The 19,309-nt window shown below is 35.3% G+C and overlaps 1 protein-coding gene across 3 annotated transcripts in view; it reads right to left on the bottom strand.

Annotated features, from left to right (window-relative positions):
• Nucleotides 1-18,445, bottom strand: part of LOC111139452 (probable ubiquitin carboxyl-terminal hydrolase FAF-X) — a 149,302-nt gene extending 130,857 nt beyond the window's left edge. For all 3 annotated transcript variants that reach the window (XM_022491711.1, XM_022491710.1, XM_022491712.1), the window contains exons 1-5: nt 18,196-18,445; nt 10,248-10,393; nt 8,914-8,993; nt 6,954-7,066; nt 5,393-5,611 (exon numbers count right to left, since the gene is read on the bottom strand). In XM_022491711.1, coding sequence (XP_022347419.1) covers nt 5,393-5,611; nt 6,954-7,066; nt 8,914-8,993; nt 10,248-10,393; nt 18,196-18,291 — 654 coding nt within the window. In that variant the 5' untranslated portion in view covers nt 18,292-18,445. The remainder of the gene's footprint in view (nt 1-5,392; nt 5,612-6,953; nt 7,067-8,913; nt 8,994-10,247; nt 10,394-18,195) is intronic.
• Between the last annotated feature and the right edge of the window lie 864 nt (nt 18,446-19,309).

Below are 19,309 nucleotides of genomic sequence, written 5' to 3'. Positions count from 1 at the left end.
ATTGGGGAGGGTATGTGCTATGGTGAGTGCTGTGAAGTGTGTAAACCTGGCGATTCACAGACCTGTACCCCTGGGGATAAAAATATATGTTTATAAAAAATAAAATTAAAAACAAAACAAAACAAAAACAACAACAACAACAACAACAAAAAACAATCACATTCAGAAGAGTTAGGCAATTTCATTGTGTTTTTACTCATCCATGCCTACTTCTCCAGAGCAGCAAAGTTTAGGGTCCTCAAGTCCCTCACAGAAACTGAAGAGAGCAAACAGAACTAACCCTGCAACCTAATAACCTAGTTGTGAACAGCCTGACAGATTGGTTTGTGTCACTATTTTGGATGCCAGAAAAATCAAAAGTAGCTTGAAACTGAGACTAGGGGAATTCCATGGGAATGAGCAGGCACAGTTCATGAAGATGGCTAGCAAGTCACCTAAAGTAAATTACTGATTGAGAAATACAATAGCATTCCTTGGGGTGCCTGGTGGCTCAGTTGTTGAGGATCTGCCTTCGGCTCAGGTTATGATCCCAAAGTCATGGGATTGAGCACAGTGCTGGGCTCCCTGCTCAGCAGGAAATCTGCTTCTCCCTCTGCCTGGTGCTCCCACTAATTGTACTCTCCCACTCCATCAAATGGAAAACAAAAACAAAAACAAACAAAACAAAAAACTCCTAAAACACAGAGTGAACAGATATACTCCAAAGGGAATGGGAAGGGAATGAAAACATGTCAGTACAAAAAAAAAAATCAACTGAATAAAGTCAGTAAGGAAGGAAATAATATACAAAACAACTATAAGATATATGGAAAACAACCAAATGGCACAAAAATACATCCTTCCTTATCAGTATAACAACACTGAACATAAGAAGATTGAACTTTTTAATCAAAAATATACAGATAAACATAATGGATAAAAAACCAGAATCCAGGAGGCGCCCGGGTGACTCAAGTCAGTTAAGAGTCTGACTCTTGATTTTGGCTCAGGTCATGAGCCCTGCACTGGGCTCCCTGCTCAGTGGGGAGTCTGCCTGAGATTCTTTATGCCCCTGGCCCTCCCTCTACTTGAACCTCTCTAAAAAAAAAGAAGAAACCAGGATCCAATGACTAAAAGAGTCTATTTATTTAAGGATTTTACTTATTGGGATGCCTTGGTGGCTGAGTTGGTTAGGCCTCTGACTTCAGCTCAGGTTATGGTATCAGATTGCTGGGATCATACCCAGCACCAGGCTCCCTTCTCAGTGAGGAGTCTGCTTCTCCCTTCCTCTGCCTGCCACTCGCCCCACTCATGCTCTGTTAAGTGCTCTCTCAAATAAAAAAAATCCTTTTTTTTTCTTTTTTATTTATTTATTTTTTTTTAAAAAGATTTTATTTATTTATTTGACAGACAGAGATCACAAGTAGGCAGAGAGGCAGGCAGAGAGAGAGAGAAGAGGAAGCAGGCTCCCCGTGGAGCAGACAGCCCGATGTGGGGCTCGATCCCAGGACCCTGGGATCATGACCTGAGCCGAAAGCAGAGGCTTTAACCCACTGAGCCACCCAGGCGCCCCTTTTTTTCTTTTTTAAGACTCATTTGAGAGACAGAGAACACATGCCAAGAGAACAAAAACAGGGGGAGTGGCATAGGGAGAGGGAGCAGCAGACCCCCCGCGGGGCAGGGAGCCCGACTCCAATGCCAGGCAGGCTCTGTGATCATGACCAGAGCCCAAGGCAGCTGCTTAATAACCGAATGAGCCACCCACTTGTCCCTGATAGAGTCACTTTTAGATCTAAGGATATGTATAGCTTAAAAAAAATATGGAAAAATATATTTCATGCAGACAGTAACCAAAACAGAAATGGAATGGCTATCAAAAAAATGGACTGTTAAGTCAAAAACTGTGGTAAGAGACAAGACATGGAATGACTGAAGGTCAATTCACCAAGAAGATGTAACAAGCATAAGAGTCATCTTCAGAGTTTTTAAATATATGAAGCAACTACTGACAAACTGGAGAAATAGTTCTAGAATACTACTTGGAGACTTCAATATTGCACTTCAAATAACAGAACTAAAGAGAAGAAAATAAGCAAAGATAATCTTACAAAACATTACAGAACAATCAACCTTTCAGATATACAGAACACTATACCCAACAAGGGCAGAATACATATTCTTTCTAAGTGCACATGAAACACTCTGCAGAAAGAAGTCTTAAAAAGAGTAAAATTAGGGGTGCCTGGGTGGCTCAGTGGGTTAAAGCCTCTCCCTTCGGCTAAGGTCATGATCCTAGGTCCTGGGATTGAGCCCTGCATGGGGCTCTCTGCTCGGCAGGGAGCCTGCTTCCTCCTCTCTCTCTGCCTGCCTCTCTGCCCGCTTGTCATCTGTCAAATAAATAAATAAAATCTTAAAAAAAAAAAAAATAGAGTAAAATTAGGTGTGCCTGGGTGGCTAAGTTGGTTAACTGGCTGCCTTTGGCTCAGGTCATGATCCTGGGGTCCAGGTATTCAGCCCCATGTCCATCCAGCTCCCTGCTTATTGGGGAGTCTGGTTGTCCCTCTCCCTTTGCTTCTTTGCCCTTTCCCTGCTCATGCACTGACCTCTTTCTCTCAAGTAAATAAACAAAATTAAAAAAAAAAAAAAAGTACATCACAGAAAGCATCTTTTCAGAATACAATGGAATTCGAAATCAGTAACAGAAGAAAATCTGGAAAGTTCACAAATATGAAGAAATAAAACAACATATTCTTAACCAATTGATCAAAGGAAGAATCTGCACCACAAGGAAAATTTATAGTTTTAAACGTTAAAACAAAAACAAAACCAAAAATAGACTTCAAGTCAACAATGTTAACATTTCACTTTAAAAGAAACTGGAAAAAGAGTATCTAACTAAATCCAAACTAGCACAATGAAACATCAGACCAGAGATAAATAAAATACAGAATACAAAAACAGAAAGAGAAAAAAGAAAAAAAAAAAAATCAATTAGAAAAAATCCCACCAAAATCAGAAATGAGAGAACTTTATTATAGAGTTCATAGAAATAAAAAAATTAAAAAGTCCTATGAGTAATTGTATTCAAAGTATTATGAATTAGTGTCAACAAATTGGACACATAAGATGGACAAATTTCTAGAGCACACAACTTCTACCACAACTTAGCAAAAAGAATAGAATCTTAACAGGCTTAAAATTTAGTGAGGAGATTGAATCACCAATCAAAAACTTTCCAACAAAGAAAAATGAGGGACCAAATGGCTTCATTAGAAAATTGCAACAAGCACTTAAAAAGAAGAGTTAACACCAATCTCAAGTTTTTCCAAAAAAGTGAAGGAAGGAACATATCCAAACTCAATTTAAGAGACGAGGACTACTCTGATACCAGAGCCACACAATGATGTTGCAGAATAATACTAATGAACATGGATATAAAACCCCTCAACAAGGTATTAGCAACATGAACAAATGGGACATTTCTTCCTGGGATGCAAAGATGTCCGATATACAAAATCAATCAATGTTAACACACACGACATTACTAGAATCAAAGAAAAACAAAAAACAAACAAACAAAAAACACCACATCATCTCAATTCATGGTGAAAAAGGGCCAGGCAAAACGCAACAACCTAAAATGATAAAAATGAACAAACTAAGAACAAAAGAAAATTGCTTCAAATTTACAAAGGCCACATATGAAAAACCGGTATCAAACTCAATGATGAAATACTGAAACCTTTCCAAGATTAGGAACAAAGTTCTTTGTTTAGCTTAACCAAACCTAAACAGCTAAAGGTACTAAAGGTACCAAAGGCTAGCCATGGAACTTCGGCATGACAAGAAATGAGGGGCATCCAAATTGGTAATAAAATAGCCAAATTATCCATGTATGTACACATTTCACATAACTTTACAGGGATTCTGTGCTGTTATTTTTTTGGATTCTATTTATGTATGTGTACACTGACACACACTAAAGCTATGTTCTGCATTCTGCTTCTACTGCTGGTAACTTTTTCAATGTGTTCAAAAATGAATCAAAATGAATACAATCAGTCTTTGAGACATTAAAAACTCACTATGGACACCTGGATAGCTCAGATGCTTAAGTGTCTGCCTTTGGCTCAGGTCATGGTCTCAGGGTCCTGGGATAAAGTCCCACATCAGGCTCCCAGGTTGGTGGGGAGCCTACTTCTCCCTCACACTACTGCTCCCCCTGCCTGTGCTTTTTCACTCTCTCTTAAATAAATAAAATCTTAAAAAAAATGCCTATCAAGATACAAATGATGACATATATGTTGAAAAAAAAAAACCCTCACTAAAATGACATGTAAAATAGGACACTAGAATGAACATATACAAAACAGGAAGCTTTCTTTATATACTGGTCTGCTAATTCAGTGCTTTTGGCTAATTTCTTAGCTGTATTGATACATCATTAGTTTTTTTAAATTTTCTACTGAACTTCCTTGAAATTAATTACAATTTGGGCAGCCTGTATCTTCTCTGGGCAAAATGAATATAGACTGAAAGATTACCTACATGACCTAAAACTCAGATACTAATCAACACTAAGATTTCCTCTTAAGAAATCAAAGCATTTTAAGAAATAATCTAATGAGGGGCACGTAGGCGGCTCAGTCAGTTAAGCATCTGCCTTAAGCTCAGATCATGATCTCTAGGTCCTGCAATCAAGTACCAGGGATACTTCCCTGCTCTGCAGAGAGTTGGCTTTTCCCTCTTCCCCTGCTCTCTCTCTTACAAATGAGTAAATAAAATGTTACTAAAAGATGCCTTAGGCTATGTCACAAAATAGTAAAAATTTTAAAAATCTGTTTACAGGGTGCCTGGGTGTCTTAGTTAAGTGTCCGCTTTCAGCTCAGGTCATGATCTCAGGGTCCTAGGTTCAAGCCCCATGTGGGGCTCACTGGTCAGCAGGGAATCTACTTCTTCCTTTCCCTCTTCCCCTGCTTGTGCTCTGTCTCTCTCTCTCTCCCCCCCAAATAAAATCCTAAAAAAAAAAAAACAAAAAAAAACCTGTTTAAATGGCCTGTCATAAATGTACAGTCCACGCTCTTGACGTAAAACAGTTATATTTTCTAATGTAATTTCTAACACTGAACAAGCAAATACTGTATCTTGCTACTAGCAGAAAAATAACATAAAGTTCCAATATAACCATATTCATCAACTGATCAACACATAATAGCTTTGGTCAGGGATGAGTTTTGTGCTGCTGGCCCCGTATATGATGTTAATGAATCACTATATATATTAAATAATGTGTATTTTAAACAAACCCACATAAAAGAAAGTTATATACTGATCGCTATGTTAAAGAAAGGACCATGTCACTGAAGTTTTATAACAAACACAAAATAGTATTTGATTTTGAAAAACAACACACTTTTGGTGATCGAGGATCTGAGGAACGAGCAAATAGTTCATCTTCAGGCAACTGAGCATTTGTAGAAACTGATTCACATGGACGTGTACCATTGTAGATGTGGAATTTGCAATGAGGATTTAAGGCCACAGCAAGAAGATCTAGAAGTGGAAACCAGTCTTGGGACAACTTGGCCACACAAAGCTCCACTAGACGATGAGTATTGTTAATAATGCACCTCTGTTATATGAAAAGGGACAAGGACAAGAGAAGTTATTTAAAAGAGGTAACACTGTAATTTCAAGCACAGAAACACTCTAATCTTGTTAATAATGCTGTCTTTCCATTTTTCTATACAGGTCATCTGAATTATGCTTAACTTCACAAATATTATCATCAAACTCAAGTTATCAGTAAAAATAAAATTAATAATTTACTTCATATTTGCATTGCACCTAATTTCAAAAGTGATGTGAGAAAGGCTGCAGATGAAGTAGGCACCACTGGTTATCTTTCTATTCTGTGTCCACAGAGCAGACATGCAAATTATCATTTTTTCCTTTGGAATCTGTACTCTAGAGGCACTAATTCCACAACCTAAATGTTCAAAATCCTGTCAATTATCCAAGATTAGGAGACCTGGATTTAAATATCAATTCAAAAGTCAGATAATCTCCCAAATGTCTACCTCTAACACTAAAAAGTTACATGTCAGATCAAAAAGTATTAGGATCTATACCCCATACTCATTTATGGGGAATGTCCTAGTTGTATTTTCTAGGTTAAAGTCCACAGAACAATGTTGTTTGCTTTGTAACTCATTTCAGTTCTTTATTATACATAAGAACCAAGCTTTAGAGTTCAATGATTCAAGTAAGATGTGTATTTTTTCACTTTCAAAATCTCTGGTTACAAGAATCTATGAATCTAAGAATCAGTGGCAGCTTGCACTATCCTTCATCTGTTTGTGTTGTCCTAGACTCAAGCTATTTCTTGACAGTAGTCAGATTTCCTGCAGCTGTTTAGTTGAAGACACCACTAATTTTAGAATACTTCAGATTTTGACTTTCCTAATTATGAAAAACTGTAGTTTGAATTCATATCCAAAACTTATGGGATTAATGGTTTGTGGTTTAAATTTTCAAGCTTGTAAGATTTACATTTTCAAGCTTATAATATTCCTTGCTTTTCATTTCTGCATTATGAATTTATTTATCAGATACATCTATACTAAAATTATATCCTTTAGTGTCCTAATTATATTGGGAGTCCTCTATTTGCCACCCTGGGTATTTTTCTTTCTTAATGTTATGAAAAATAGTGCAATCTTACAATCAACAACATGGTACCTTTGATGAAATGTGTGATGTGCATAGTCACAGGCATTCAGGATTCTAGGACACAGATTAAACCAAAGTTTCAGGACTCAAAAATCTCAAATTCATTCTAAAAGACCAAGACTGTTCTTAAAAACCTTCAATTGTGTCAAATACGTATCATCAGACTTAATATATTATTACAATAATATTTTCCAAAAATAAATCCGTACTCATCACCAGGTAAATATGAGTCTCTAACTTACATGAATTTCAAATTTCCAGCCACTCACTGCCTCATCCATAAGAATTTTAGTGAAAGATACTGTTAACCCATCTCGAAAAAAACGCTGACATGCTTCACTTTTAATATCAAGACCTAAGAATAGATTAAAAAGAATTACAATAAATTTAGCATAAAGAAAACATTTCCCTGACCAATTATATCATTTTGGATAATAAAAATGAAAGCGCTTCAGGATATGTTACTAGATTTTAAACAAAAAAGTTGCTGGGTAAAAAGTGAATGAAGGCATTTCACAGCACTAAACTCACTGAAGATACAGTTCAAATCATAAAAAAAAGTAACCATTTTAAAATTTCGTTTGGCTGTGAATTTTTTAACAATAAATTTAAAACATGAACTCTGTCTAGTCTTCACAATTAGTCCTTTCATCATTTTTCATTATCTATGCATGCTTACCTCTTTGAAGAAAAGCAATACGCTCAGAGCCAAGAAGAAAACTTCTAACACTTATCATAAGAACTCAGAAATACTAAATTTTCACAGTGTAGTTTGGTTTAGATCATATATATGTTGACAAAGTATTTAAACCCAGGACTGCTCTTAAAAAAAAAACAAACCCTAAACCTTGTCTCACAGTAATCAGGATCCCAGAAAAAAATGAATGGGGAAGGCCTCAGCAAACCATATATATCCACTGAATGGCAGTGCTATTAAACAAAGTAGCACTGAAATTTCTGTTCACTTTGTACCTTTAGGATTTAAAACATGCCTAGCTCATAGGTCCTTCACTTAACTTACAAATGTGCAAACTAACAAAAGAAACTTGAATCTTGAGAAACATTTGTTATAAATAACAAATAAAAAATATTTTCATAATTTGCAGGATTAAAAGCAAAGCATTCTTTAAATGACTGTTGGATAATTGTTAGTTAATTAAATTATTAATTAACTGTTAGTTAATTAAATTATTTAATATTAATTAAATTATTAACACTGACAAAAACACAACACAGACTATATTAATAGACATTACAGATACCAAAGATGTTAAAAATCTGCCTACTGAATAATCTGGAAAATAAAATGGAATTGCCCTTCCATTTTAGCCTTCCGAGCCTTAAGCAAGTAGAGAATTTACAAAAATTAGCCATTTCCTACAGGAATTCAGCTGCATATAATATTGGGCAGAACAAAGTCATCAATAAGTTTTTTTAATATTAAAAATATTAAAAATATTTAATATTAAATATTAAAAATAAAAGCACAAAATGTTTTTGTTTGAGCAGCAATGAAAAATACCAGATTATTTATCAGTTGCCTTAAAAAAAAGGACCATATTTATTTAAGACATTAAAAAAAAAAATTTATGTAAGTCTTTAAAAAGCCTAAATGCAATCTTGACATTTTGTTACAAAGATATAATGTAATAGCAATTTTAACAAAAAAATTAAGACTTGTGTATCTTTTGGTTCACTGGCTAATCATTAAGTCATTCAAATGGCGAGTTTAAATAATCTTTACTGAAATTAACTTGCGAATTAAGATATGCTTACATGTAAAAAAGATCAACTGGTAAATCTGGATTTGTATGGCCATTTAGTATTTTTAAATTGTAAAATATGTTTTAATGTATTCTACATAATTTTGAAAAAACTATTACACTTAAAAAATTATTTTAAACTTTTAATTAATAGCTCCTGCAAAAATATACAAACTAATAGGTCCTGCTCTGACAAATACTAACATATATGTAAAGTTCTGCATGAAATTTTAACAGACGTACTTAAAGTTTATCCGAAGGTATTTCTAACCTTTGCTCTAACAGAACCTTTTCCTAACAGAAAGTTTAGTGAGATAGTGTGGTCTAAGAATATACTATAACTAGAAAAAACTGCAACTTTATAAAAACAAAAGCCTTTAAGAACAACATGCAAGTATCTACTAGCATATATTATGGAAAACACAGTAACATCACTCACCTTTCTTACTAAGATCAATAGCAGCTTCTAAAAGCACTTCTAATTCCCCTTTTGGCAAAACTGGAACCACCCACCGAGGCCTAAAATTATTGTAAAATTTAAAAATGCTGTTATTATTTGAGCATGAATGCAATACTATAACTTACCTACAAAATTAATTTTACTATGACTAAGTGAAAAAACCCTGACTATATTATACATTTACCATAAATGAAAGAAGAGCTTGGCAAATTATTTGCTTTGTGAAACTAAGAATGAAATACTGTTTTCTACACACACACACACTTTTTTTTAAAGCACTGCTTAAGCAGAAATATACCAATGAAGGAGAATTCAATAAATAACTTTCACAGGCCCCTACAACTAAAAATAATCACTTATCAATTAAATAACCACTGTTAAGTCAGTAGGAAAAAATACTCTTTTGAGGTTCTGGTATCAGTAATATTTCTTTGAGTATTCTTCACAAAGACAAGTAATGAGACAAATGGCTTATTTCTCCTTCAATTCAACACAACATATACCAAGTTCTCTTGGAAATCACATGACTTGAAGAACCTCTAAGCCTTTGTATTATTCTAAGTATACTCCCTACATCAAAAGCAATGCAAATGCCACCATACCCAGGCTAGGATTTTCCCTAGTATAATAAAAAACTCAGTGCTTAAAGAATATATTCCAATGACTAATCCACTACTTCTCAGAAAGAACTGTATTCCACCTTTACAGAAAGACGACAAAAGATACCTTTTACAAGAAAATCTATTAGATGTAAACTGATACTTTCTAGTGTTTTAGTCATAGGTTAGGCAAAAGCTGTCTTTTTAAAATTTCCTTGTCACTAAAGATGTAATATAACTTAGTCCTTCAGTCCTAATTATAAACACACTTTAATAAATATCAAAAACTACCAAACTACAATCTTTTACAACAATATGTGATAAAAAATGGACATCCTATAAATAAGAAAGGTCATCGAACAAGTCTAGCAGTCAATATACCAAAAAGAAATGACACACAAAAGGAACTCCCTACCTACAGTTCTAGGAATGAAACACACCCATTAGGATGACAAAGCATCATTAATTTAAAATCTTTATTCATATCATCTTTCAATTTTTAAAAATTCATACCAATGCCTGCATTAAAAATGAATTACAAAGTATCTGACAATGACTTAAGTATTACAGCAATTAAGAAAATGGCAAAATTACTATTCTTACAATTCACTCTTTTTCTCATTCTTTAGCAGTGGCAATGCTGATATTAAAAAAAAAAACAAAACTGCTTTTTAGTTTATTAGCTCCATTAAAAAAAAAATCAAAACAATTCACCTATTGATCATGTCATCCAACTTTGCCAAGTCAGTATGTGGAAATGCAGGTTCTTCGTCTTCGTGCTGTGGTGGAGCATCACCTTGACCTTGTTCATCTGGGGGAGTTGTTGGGGAATTCCCGTTGGAGGAGTCAGCTGATGAGGTCTTAAAAATTAAATACTCCAGATTTAAATTTCAGTGCCGTATACATATATATATAACATTTAGCAATTTAGTATCGATATATATTTAGTAAAAACATTATACTTTAAAATCTTCCATACAGATCTATAAATATTTAATGAAGTTGGATCACATTTCTCATCCTACATTTACTGTATTTTAAAGATTTAAGGCTTAAAGAGTAAGAACATTTGATTAATTAATGAGTACATAGAACTACATGAACTGAATAGGTAATAATGAGAGAATGTTAGTTTTTATAATGGTTACTGCTAGTAAAACAGCTGTAATGAACTTTCTTAACTATATATCTTTTTGGAAATGTCAGTGTAACTTCTGAAGGGAAGCCACAGAGGTTATCAAACTTTTTTCTTCCTCTCTGTTAGAACAAGCTTTCTGAGAAAAGTGACCTGAAGACAATTAAGCAGTCCTTTGTAGAGGTCTACGTGCTGAAAAACTGAGGCATCTAATCAAAAGTCATGTGGAGTGAACAATTGTGAAAATGGATTCCCCAACCCTAGTCAAGCCTTCAGAAATCTGCAACGCTAGTGAAGATGATGACAACAAAAGTCAAAAATGACTCAGGTAAGTCATTCCCAAATTCTTAAGGCACATAAACCAGAAAAGACAAATATCCCAAATGTATAAGCATTTATATTAAAAGGACTGAAAACACAACTGAAAGACCAAGACAAACATATAACATGGCCATAAGCTATGTGAAATACAGATACTTAAATAGAAGAATATAAAAGAGAAGATAGTAGGGGTACCTGGGTGGCTGAGTCAGTTAAGCATTTGGCCTCCGCTCAGGTCATGATCCCAGGGTCTCCCTCTCCCACTGTCCCTTCCCAATGCCCACTTGCTCTCTAAATAAATAAATAAAATCTTAAAAAAAAGAGAGAGAGAGGGAGAAGTAAGAGGATAGGAGGAGACTTCTGATATCTGGTTCAGAATATAAAAATCTAGGAGCTGTCACTCCTTCCTAGGAAGTAATAAACTGAATCAATAACTCTTCACAGATCTGATGGGGAATTGAGGTCACATGGCAAACTGCTGCCCACAAAATCAGAAGAGAGATCAGAGGGACAGAGAGAATCAAAAATTACCCGCAGAAAACCATGAGCAAAAACCTCCATATAAATAAGGAGCAAGACAGAAAAACCTAAACTGTACTTGATGAATTGCTTGAAAGCTGATGTGCCAACTCTGAGAGTTAAAAACAACAGAGGAACACTCATATTTTTGTAATTTTTACCTCCAGATCCTATCAAGTCAAGAGAGGATCATGGAAAAAGCTCCTAATTTCCAGGAGGAGATGCAAAGTAGCCTTTTTGAAATATGATACAGCACTCTGTTCTTCTTAATAAAGCCTACCCTCAAGAGAAGCTACTCTACCAGGTCCTAATCTAGGTTTTTACAAGAACCAAACTAGAAGAATGGAAATATGAAACTCTAGCCTGTATAGACTTCTGTGTGGAGGAAAGTTAAATATTCACTTCCAGTCCTCTCTATGCATCCTCCCCCTCCCTAATTACATAATATGAAAGGTTTATTTACAGCAGTTGCTTTTACTCAGTCCAAGTTTGTCCAAGTTTCAACAAAAAACCCAAGACACAGTACACGAAAATCAACAGAGTATGAAGAGACAGAGAAAACATGAAATTCTGATATGACCAGGATATTGAAGTTATCCAACCAAACATTTAAATAACTACAACTGATAAATGGTAGGGACTCTAACAGAAAAAGCAGACATGAAAACAACAAATGGGTCATGTAAGCAGAGATGAAATTCTAAGAAAGAATAAAAAAAGAAATGCTAGAGGTAAAAAACACTATACTATCAAAAAGTTGGTTTTTTTGGGGGGCTTTGATGCGCTCATTGGTAGGTAAGACACAGATGAGGACAGAAAACTGTAACATTAAACATATGTCAAGAGAAACTGCCAACACTACAAAGCAAAAAGTTTAAAAAAAAAAGAAAAAAGAAAAAAGAGTACTCAAGTATTGTAGAACAACTGCACACATGTAATATACACATAGTAAGGATACCAGATGGCAAGAAAGAGAGGAAGGAATATAGTATTTGAAAATGAGAATTTCCCTAAATTAGTGTAAGGCACCAAAGCATGGACCAGGAAACTCAGAAAATGCCAAGCAGAAAAAGGTACACCTAAGCATATGGTATTCAAATTGCAGAAATTAAGTGCTAAAGACAAATCCTGCAAGAAACGATGGAGGGGGAAAGAACACCTTATGTACATCTAACAAAGGACCAAGGATAAGAGCAAAATTGGACATTCCCTCAGAAAAAAAGCAAAAAAAAAAAAAAAAAGAAAGAAAAAAAAAGTGCAATGTATGCTCATGGATTGGAAGAACAAATAATATTAAAATGTTTATACTACCCAATCTACACATTTAATGCAATCCCTATCAAAATACCAAGAGCATTTTCCACAGAGCTAGAACAAATAATTCTAAAATTTGTAATGGGACCACGTAAGCCTCTGAATAAGCAAAGCAATCTTGAAAAAGAAAAAGCAAATCTGGAAGCATCCTAATTGTGGGTTTCTAGCTGTGTGACAAAGCTGTAGTCATCAAAACAGCATGGTACTGGCACAAAAACAGACACATAGATCAATGGAACAGAACAGAAAACCCAGAAATGAACCCACAACTATAAGGTCAACTAATCTTCAACAAAACAGGAAAGAATATCCAGTGGGAAAAAAGTGTCTTCAATAATGGTTTTGAGAAGGGCGCCCGGGTGGTTCAGTGGGTTAAAGCCTCTGGCTTCTGCTCGGGTCATGATCCCAGGGTCCTGGGATCGCGCCCCGCATCGGGCTCTCTGCTCAGTGGGGAGCCTGCTTCCTCCTCTCTCTCAGCCTACTTGTGATCTCTGTCTGTATAATAAATAAATAATGATGTTGGGAAAACCAATAGCAACATGAAGAATAAAAAATCTGGACTACATTCTTATACCATACACAAAATTAAATTTCAAAACAGACGAAAGACCTAAATGTGAAACAAGAAACCATAAAAATCCAGAAGAACACAGGCAGAAACCTGGATTCTTACTAGATACGTCTCTGGACACAAGGGAAACAAAAGCAAAAATGAACTACTGGACTTCATCAAGATAAAAGGCTTTTGCACAGCAAGGGAACCAATCAGTAAAACTAAAAGGGAACCTACAGAAAGGGAGAAGATATTTGCAAACGACACAGCTGATACATTTTTAGTACCTGAAATATATAAATAACTTCTAAAACTCAACACCCAAAACGCGATTCAGTTAAACAGTGGGCAGAAGACATTAATAGGCACTTTTCCAAAGACGACACATGAAAAGATGCTCAACACCATTCATCATCAGGGAAATACAACTCAAAACCATGGTGAGATATCACCTAACACCTGTCAGAATGGCTAAAATCAAGGACACATGAAACAACAGGTGTTGGTGAGGATGTGGACAATGGTGGGAATGCAAATTGGTGCAGCCACTCTGGAAACAGTACGAAGGTTCCTCCAAAAGTTAAAAACAGAATTACCCTTTGAATCAGCAACTGCACTAACAAGTATTTACTTAGTAAAGCAGAAGTTAAGATGGTGAATAGTAGGGGGACCCTAAGTTTGCCTACAAAAATACTGATTCAAAGGGACATAGGTATCCCAAAGTTTATGGAACCATTATCAGTAATAGCTAAACTAGGGAAAGAGCCCCAGTGTCCGCTAACCAATGAAAGGATAAAAATGTCTTCCATACATACAAGAGAATATTAATTAGCCTTGAAAAAGGATGAAATCTGCCGTTTGCAAGGACATGGATATAGCTAGAAAGTATAATGCTAAGTGAAATAAGTCAAAGACAAATACCATATAATTTGACTCATATGTGGAATTTAAGAAACAAAACAGATGAACAAAAGAAAAACGACACAATACAAAAAACACACTCTTAAAGTATAAGAGATTCTTAAGTTTAGAGAAAAAGGGTAAATGGAAAGGGTAAATGGAAAAAGGGTAAATGGTAAATGGGGAATGGGCTAAATGGGTAACAGGTATTAATGAGGGTACCTGTGATAAGCACCTGGTGTCATATGCAACTGATGAATCACTAAATTCTACTCCTGAAACCAATATTATACTGTGTTAGCTAGAATTTAAATAGACTGAAAACTTAAAAACAAACCAAACAAAATAAAAAATCAAAAAAAAAAAAAAAAAAAACCAAAACACTCAAACAAAACACACAAAGATTGAATGGATCATGCGACGCATGGGTGTCTCGGTCGGTTAATCGGCTGCCTTCAGCTCAGCTCATGATCCCAGCCAGGGTCTTGGGATTGAGTCCCAGCATTAGGCTCTCTGCTCAGTGGGGAGTCATCTTCTCCCTCAGTCTGCTGCTTTTCCTGCTTTGGAAGATAGTTTGGCAATTTCTTACAAAACTAAATATACACTAATATACAATCCAGCAATCGTACCCCTCGGTATTCATTCAAATGAGTTGAAAACATTTCCACAAAGAGACCTGCACATGGATGAATATTTACTTTATTCATAACTGCCAAAACCTGGAAGCAACTGAGATGTCCTTCAGAAAGCGAACAGATAAAATGTGTTACATCCAGACTATGGAATGTTATTCAGTGATTAAAAACAACCAACAAACAAAAAAGACACAAAAGCAACTAAAGCCATGACAAGACACAGAGGAACTTTAAGCGCCTAATATTAAGTGAAATAAGTAGTTTTGAAAAATTTATACTCCATATGATTTCAAATATCTGACATTTTGGAAAAGGCAAAACTGGATAGGCAGGTAATTAGCTGCCAAGGATTCAGGGGAGGAAAGAATGAAAAGGAAGAGCATATTTTAGAGCAGGGAAAGTAATATATGATACCATAATGGTATATCTGTATCATTAAACACTTGTCAAACCCCAAAGAATGTAAAAGGAGGATGTGAACCATAATATAAACTATGAAGTTTGAGTGATAACAACATGTCATTGTAGTTTTGTCAATTTAGCCAACACCACTCTGGTGGAAAAGGTTAACATACATAGGGGTATTAGCAGGATGGTGGTAAAGGAGATACAGGAACCCTGTACTTTCTGCTCAATTCTGCTGTGAACCTAAAAAGCCTCTTTATATAGAAAAAAGTAGGAGTGCTTAGGTGGCTCAGTGGGTTAAAGCCTCCTCCTTTAGCTCAGGTCATGATCTCAGGGTCCTGAGATTCAGCCCCGCATCGGGCTCTCTGCTTGGCAGGGAGCCTGCTTCCTCCTCTCTCTGCCTGCCTCTCTGTCTACTTGTGATCTCTCTCTGTCAAATAAATAAATAAAATCTCAAAAAAAAAAAAAATAGAAAAAAGTATCAGTGGAAACTTAAAAAGGCAGGGTTCAAGGCAATTTATGAAAGACACACAATAAAAAAAAAGAGCAATAAAAATGAGTGCTTTAAAAAGAGTAAGAAAAGACAATACACGTAATAACCCTGCTCCTTCCCCCAAGATAATGCTGCATTTATACGAATACATGACAGGCAAGATAGATTTTTAACACAAGAATTATTAGTAGAGATTAAAGATATCTCTGCATAAGGATTAATGGGCCAACCATCCAACCCCAAGTCACTATTTTCAGTTTGCATGCATCTTATGGGTTCAAAATATATCTCACTAAAATCGACAGAACAGGACCGCTTAGGTGGTCACCAGCACAGTCAGCTGGGCATCGGACTCCTAATTTCAGCTCAAGGTCCTAGATCAAGCCCTGTGTTGGGTTCTGCACTGGCCTAGGAGTTGGCATGAAGATTCTCTCTCTCCCTCTGCCCCTATAGACACATGTGCACAGGCACTCTTTCTCAAATAGTCTTTAAAATTAAATTAAATTGATAGAACAAAAAAATGAAATGGACAGATCCACAATCCCAAGTAGTTTAACACACCTCTCAACTACTACAAAACAAGCAAATTTAGAACAAAACAAAATGAAACAAGGCCATAGTGAACATCTGAAAAGCATAATAAGCAAACTGGAAATAACTGACATTAAATGCTACAGTAAAACATACAAATTGCTTCAAATTCTCATATATTCAAAATTACTATATGCTGGACAACAGATCAATCCTCAATAAATTCCCAAAGAGTAGCATCAAAGAATATACTCTCTAACCACAAAGGGATTAAGCTATAACTCAATGACAAAAAGGTTAACCAGAAAACCTCCAAATGCTTTAATGGGAAGCACTACATTTCTGAAAATATTCTTACATTAAATATCACCACACAAATTTTTAAATGTGTTAAGCAAAATACAGCAGATGTGAATGCATTAAAAGCTGCAGGACGTAGTTTGGCAAAATTTATTATTTAAAGTGCATGTTTTGGAAAATATAAAAACAAGAAAAAGCTAAACATTCATCTAAATTTCTGTATCATGAAACTAGAAAATGAACATCAATGGAACACAAAGAAAGCAAAAGGAAAGAACTAATGAAGATTAAAGATTCATTTAGTAAGTGTAAACAAAAAACCAAAGCTAACTGCAAAATGTTACTCTGTGAAGTTTAAAGAAACTAATCCTCCTAGAAAAACTGAGCAAGAAAAATATATATATTACCACTTTCAGAAATAAAGGATTAATGTTATATAAACCCTTCTACAAATATTTCATTAATCATATACAGATTCTTTCAGAAAAAAGGAAAATTAATTATTTCCATGTAGGCCAGCACTAAGCTTTAATACCAAAACCTGGGTTGGGCCCTTTACAAACATTGGTTTACTTACTGTCAATTAAAATACAGAAACTGCTAGTTCACAGATCTCTAACTCAGATGCCCTCAGGGACAGAAAGATTATAATAAATAAGGTAGGCCTTTGAGTTGTGAGGTCTTTGCAGTACAACTTTGACTTTTTCTGCTATTTCTAGAGATAAGAACAGAGACATTGTGGTGATGAGAAGTACGTGCATGACTGAACTGCTACTGACTACCGACGCTGAGTGAACAGAGGGTATGGTCGGGATATGATTTCCCATCTAAAATTGGGGACTGTCATGCAATTGTAACTAACTGCTGTAAAGTGGGAATGTAGGTCTAATATGAAAAATCTGGAGATGCCAAAAAGCCAGATTTTTAATTGAAATACTTTGATTTTTAAATTGTTGGCAACTAAAGAGAAAACATTTTAAATGTTGTCAACCAAACCAACCTGGGGGCAGCTGTTGTTCCTATACCACTATATATCCATATATCGCACAATGGGGACCATTCATGAAGGCTGAGAGCTGTTGCAAATACGGGGTGGGGCATGCGTCCAGCATCATGGCTCCCAAAGGCTGGAAGGACAGGGTCCTCAAATCGCTGACAGACCCAGGCTGTGGGCGGTTCATATATGCTAGAATAAATGCAGCTTACAATACTTAAAAATAACTACCAACTTGCCTAACGAAAATAAAAACACAGAAACTAAGGCACAGATATTTTAGCCATAGCGATAAGGTTAGTATGGTATAAAGAGCTGACTTAAATCTATGCTTATAACAAACTGTTATAAAATAACTAAATTCTTTTATCCTCAGAGTCTTATATTAAAAAAATAAAAGGAACGTTTTTAACCAGGTATGACAGGTTTCCTACAAGTCTCAGTGACTCTTCTTAAATATAACTTAAAATGACAATAAGCTTCCATGACTGTAAATTATTCAAGACATCTACATCATTGTTTAGTAACTAATGGCACCCAAAACAGTCTTAACATGTCCTACCTGATTCTGTTGGAAGGGGGGCTGAGATTGTCCATCAGGAGCCTGGCCTTGGCTGTCATTCCCTCCTGTTGGAGAGCCACGAGTTGTGGCTGTCATACTTGACACAGAACAGATCTTTGCTATTTTGTTTGCTTATGTAGTGGTTGGAACAGAAGAAATTATAGTCCACTTAAAGGAGATAAAGTACCAGCATATGTCAGTCTTAAAAATTTCCAATTCAAGGACAGACCATCTTGCACAGACCATCTCATAACCTAAAAGTAGAAGGAAAAAAAGGCATATTTGTTTTAAATATTAAAAAGACAATCATTCCAATTTTAATGTGTATGGTGGTAACATCATCACTATAGTCTTTAACAAAGACAAGTGAAAATGTAAATTCTTATTAATACTGTTACTCAACCTACTAAATACCTATTGTTATAGCAGTACTTATAACAAGAAAACATAAAAAGTATAGTCTAAACGTTATATATAGTACTCCAGAAAAAATATAAGGTTCTTAGTTGTCATACTTGTCTTACCAAAGAATCTAAAAATGCTTATCAATTGCTGCCTTAAAAATACTGTGAAAATATGTGTATATATTCAAAAACAAGCAGCCGAGTACTTTGTTTAAAAAGGAGGGGGACTCCAAAGAATAGGTACATATGTAAATGCATTCACAATCCCTTCATATATGACTGCCATAAGAAACGCACTGCATAAAACAAGTGCTGCCACATTAAGTACCTCCTCTACTGTTTGCCAACCATATAAACATGCTTTATATGAAGTAGATGACTTTCAAAACTTAGGGAAGCCCCCATCATCCTCTATTTGAGTTCTGTCACTAGCAAAACTATTCAAATAATTTTTTCATTCAACGCAAAAAAGTGAGCTGTCAATTTAATTTCATTCATCACTATTTCAAGTTTATTCTCTTTTTTGTTTTGTTCTTTTACTGGGGCTCCTGATCCCAGTGTATAGGTCTTCTGTCTCTAATCTTAATTCTCTCAAGTTCTTTCTGGGTCTTTTTTTTTTTTTTTAAAGATTTTATTTTATTTATTTGACAGAGAGAGAGATCACAAGTAGGTAGAGAGGCAGGCAGAGAGAGAGGAAGGGAAGCAGGCTC

The sequence above is a fragment of the Enhydra lutris genome, unplaced genomic scaffold (genome assembly GCF_002288905.1).
Source record: "Enhydra lutris kenyoni isolate GAN:26980312 unplaced genomic scaffold, ASM228890v2 scaffoldscaffold108, whole genome shotgun sequence".
NCBI classification, from domain to species: Eukaryota; Metazoa; Chordata; class Mammalia; order Carnivora; family Mustelidae; genus Enhydra; species Enhydra lutris.
This window is presented reverse-complemented; position numbering and strand designations above follow the sequence as displayed.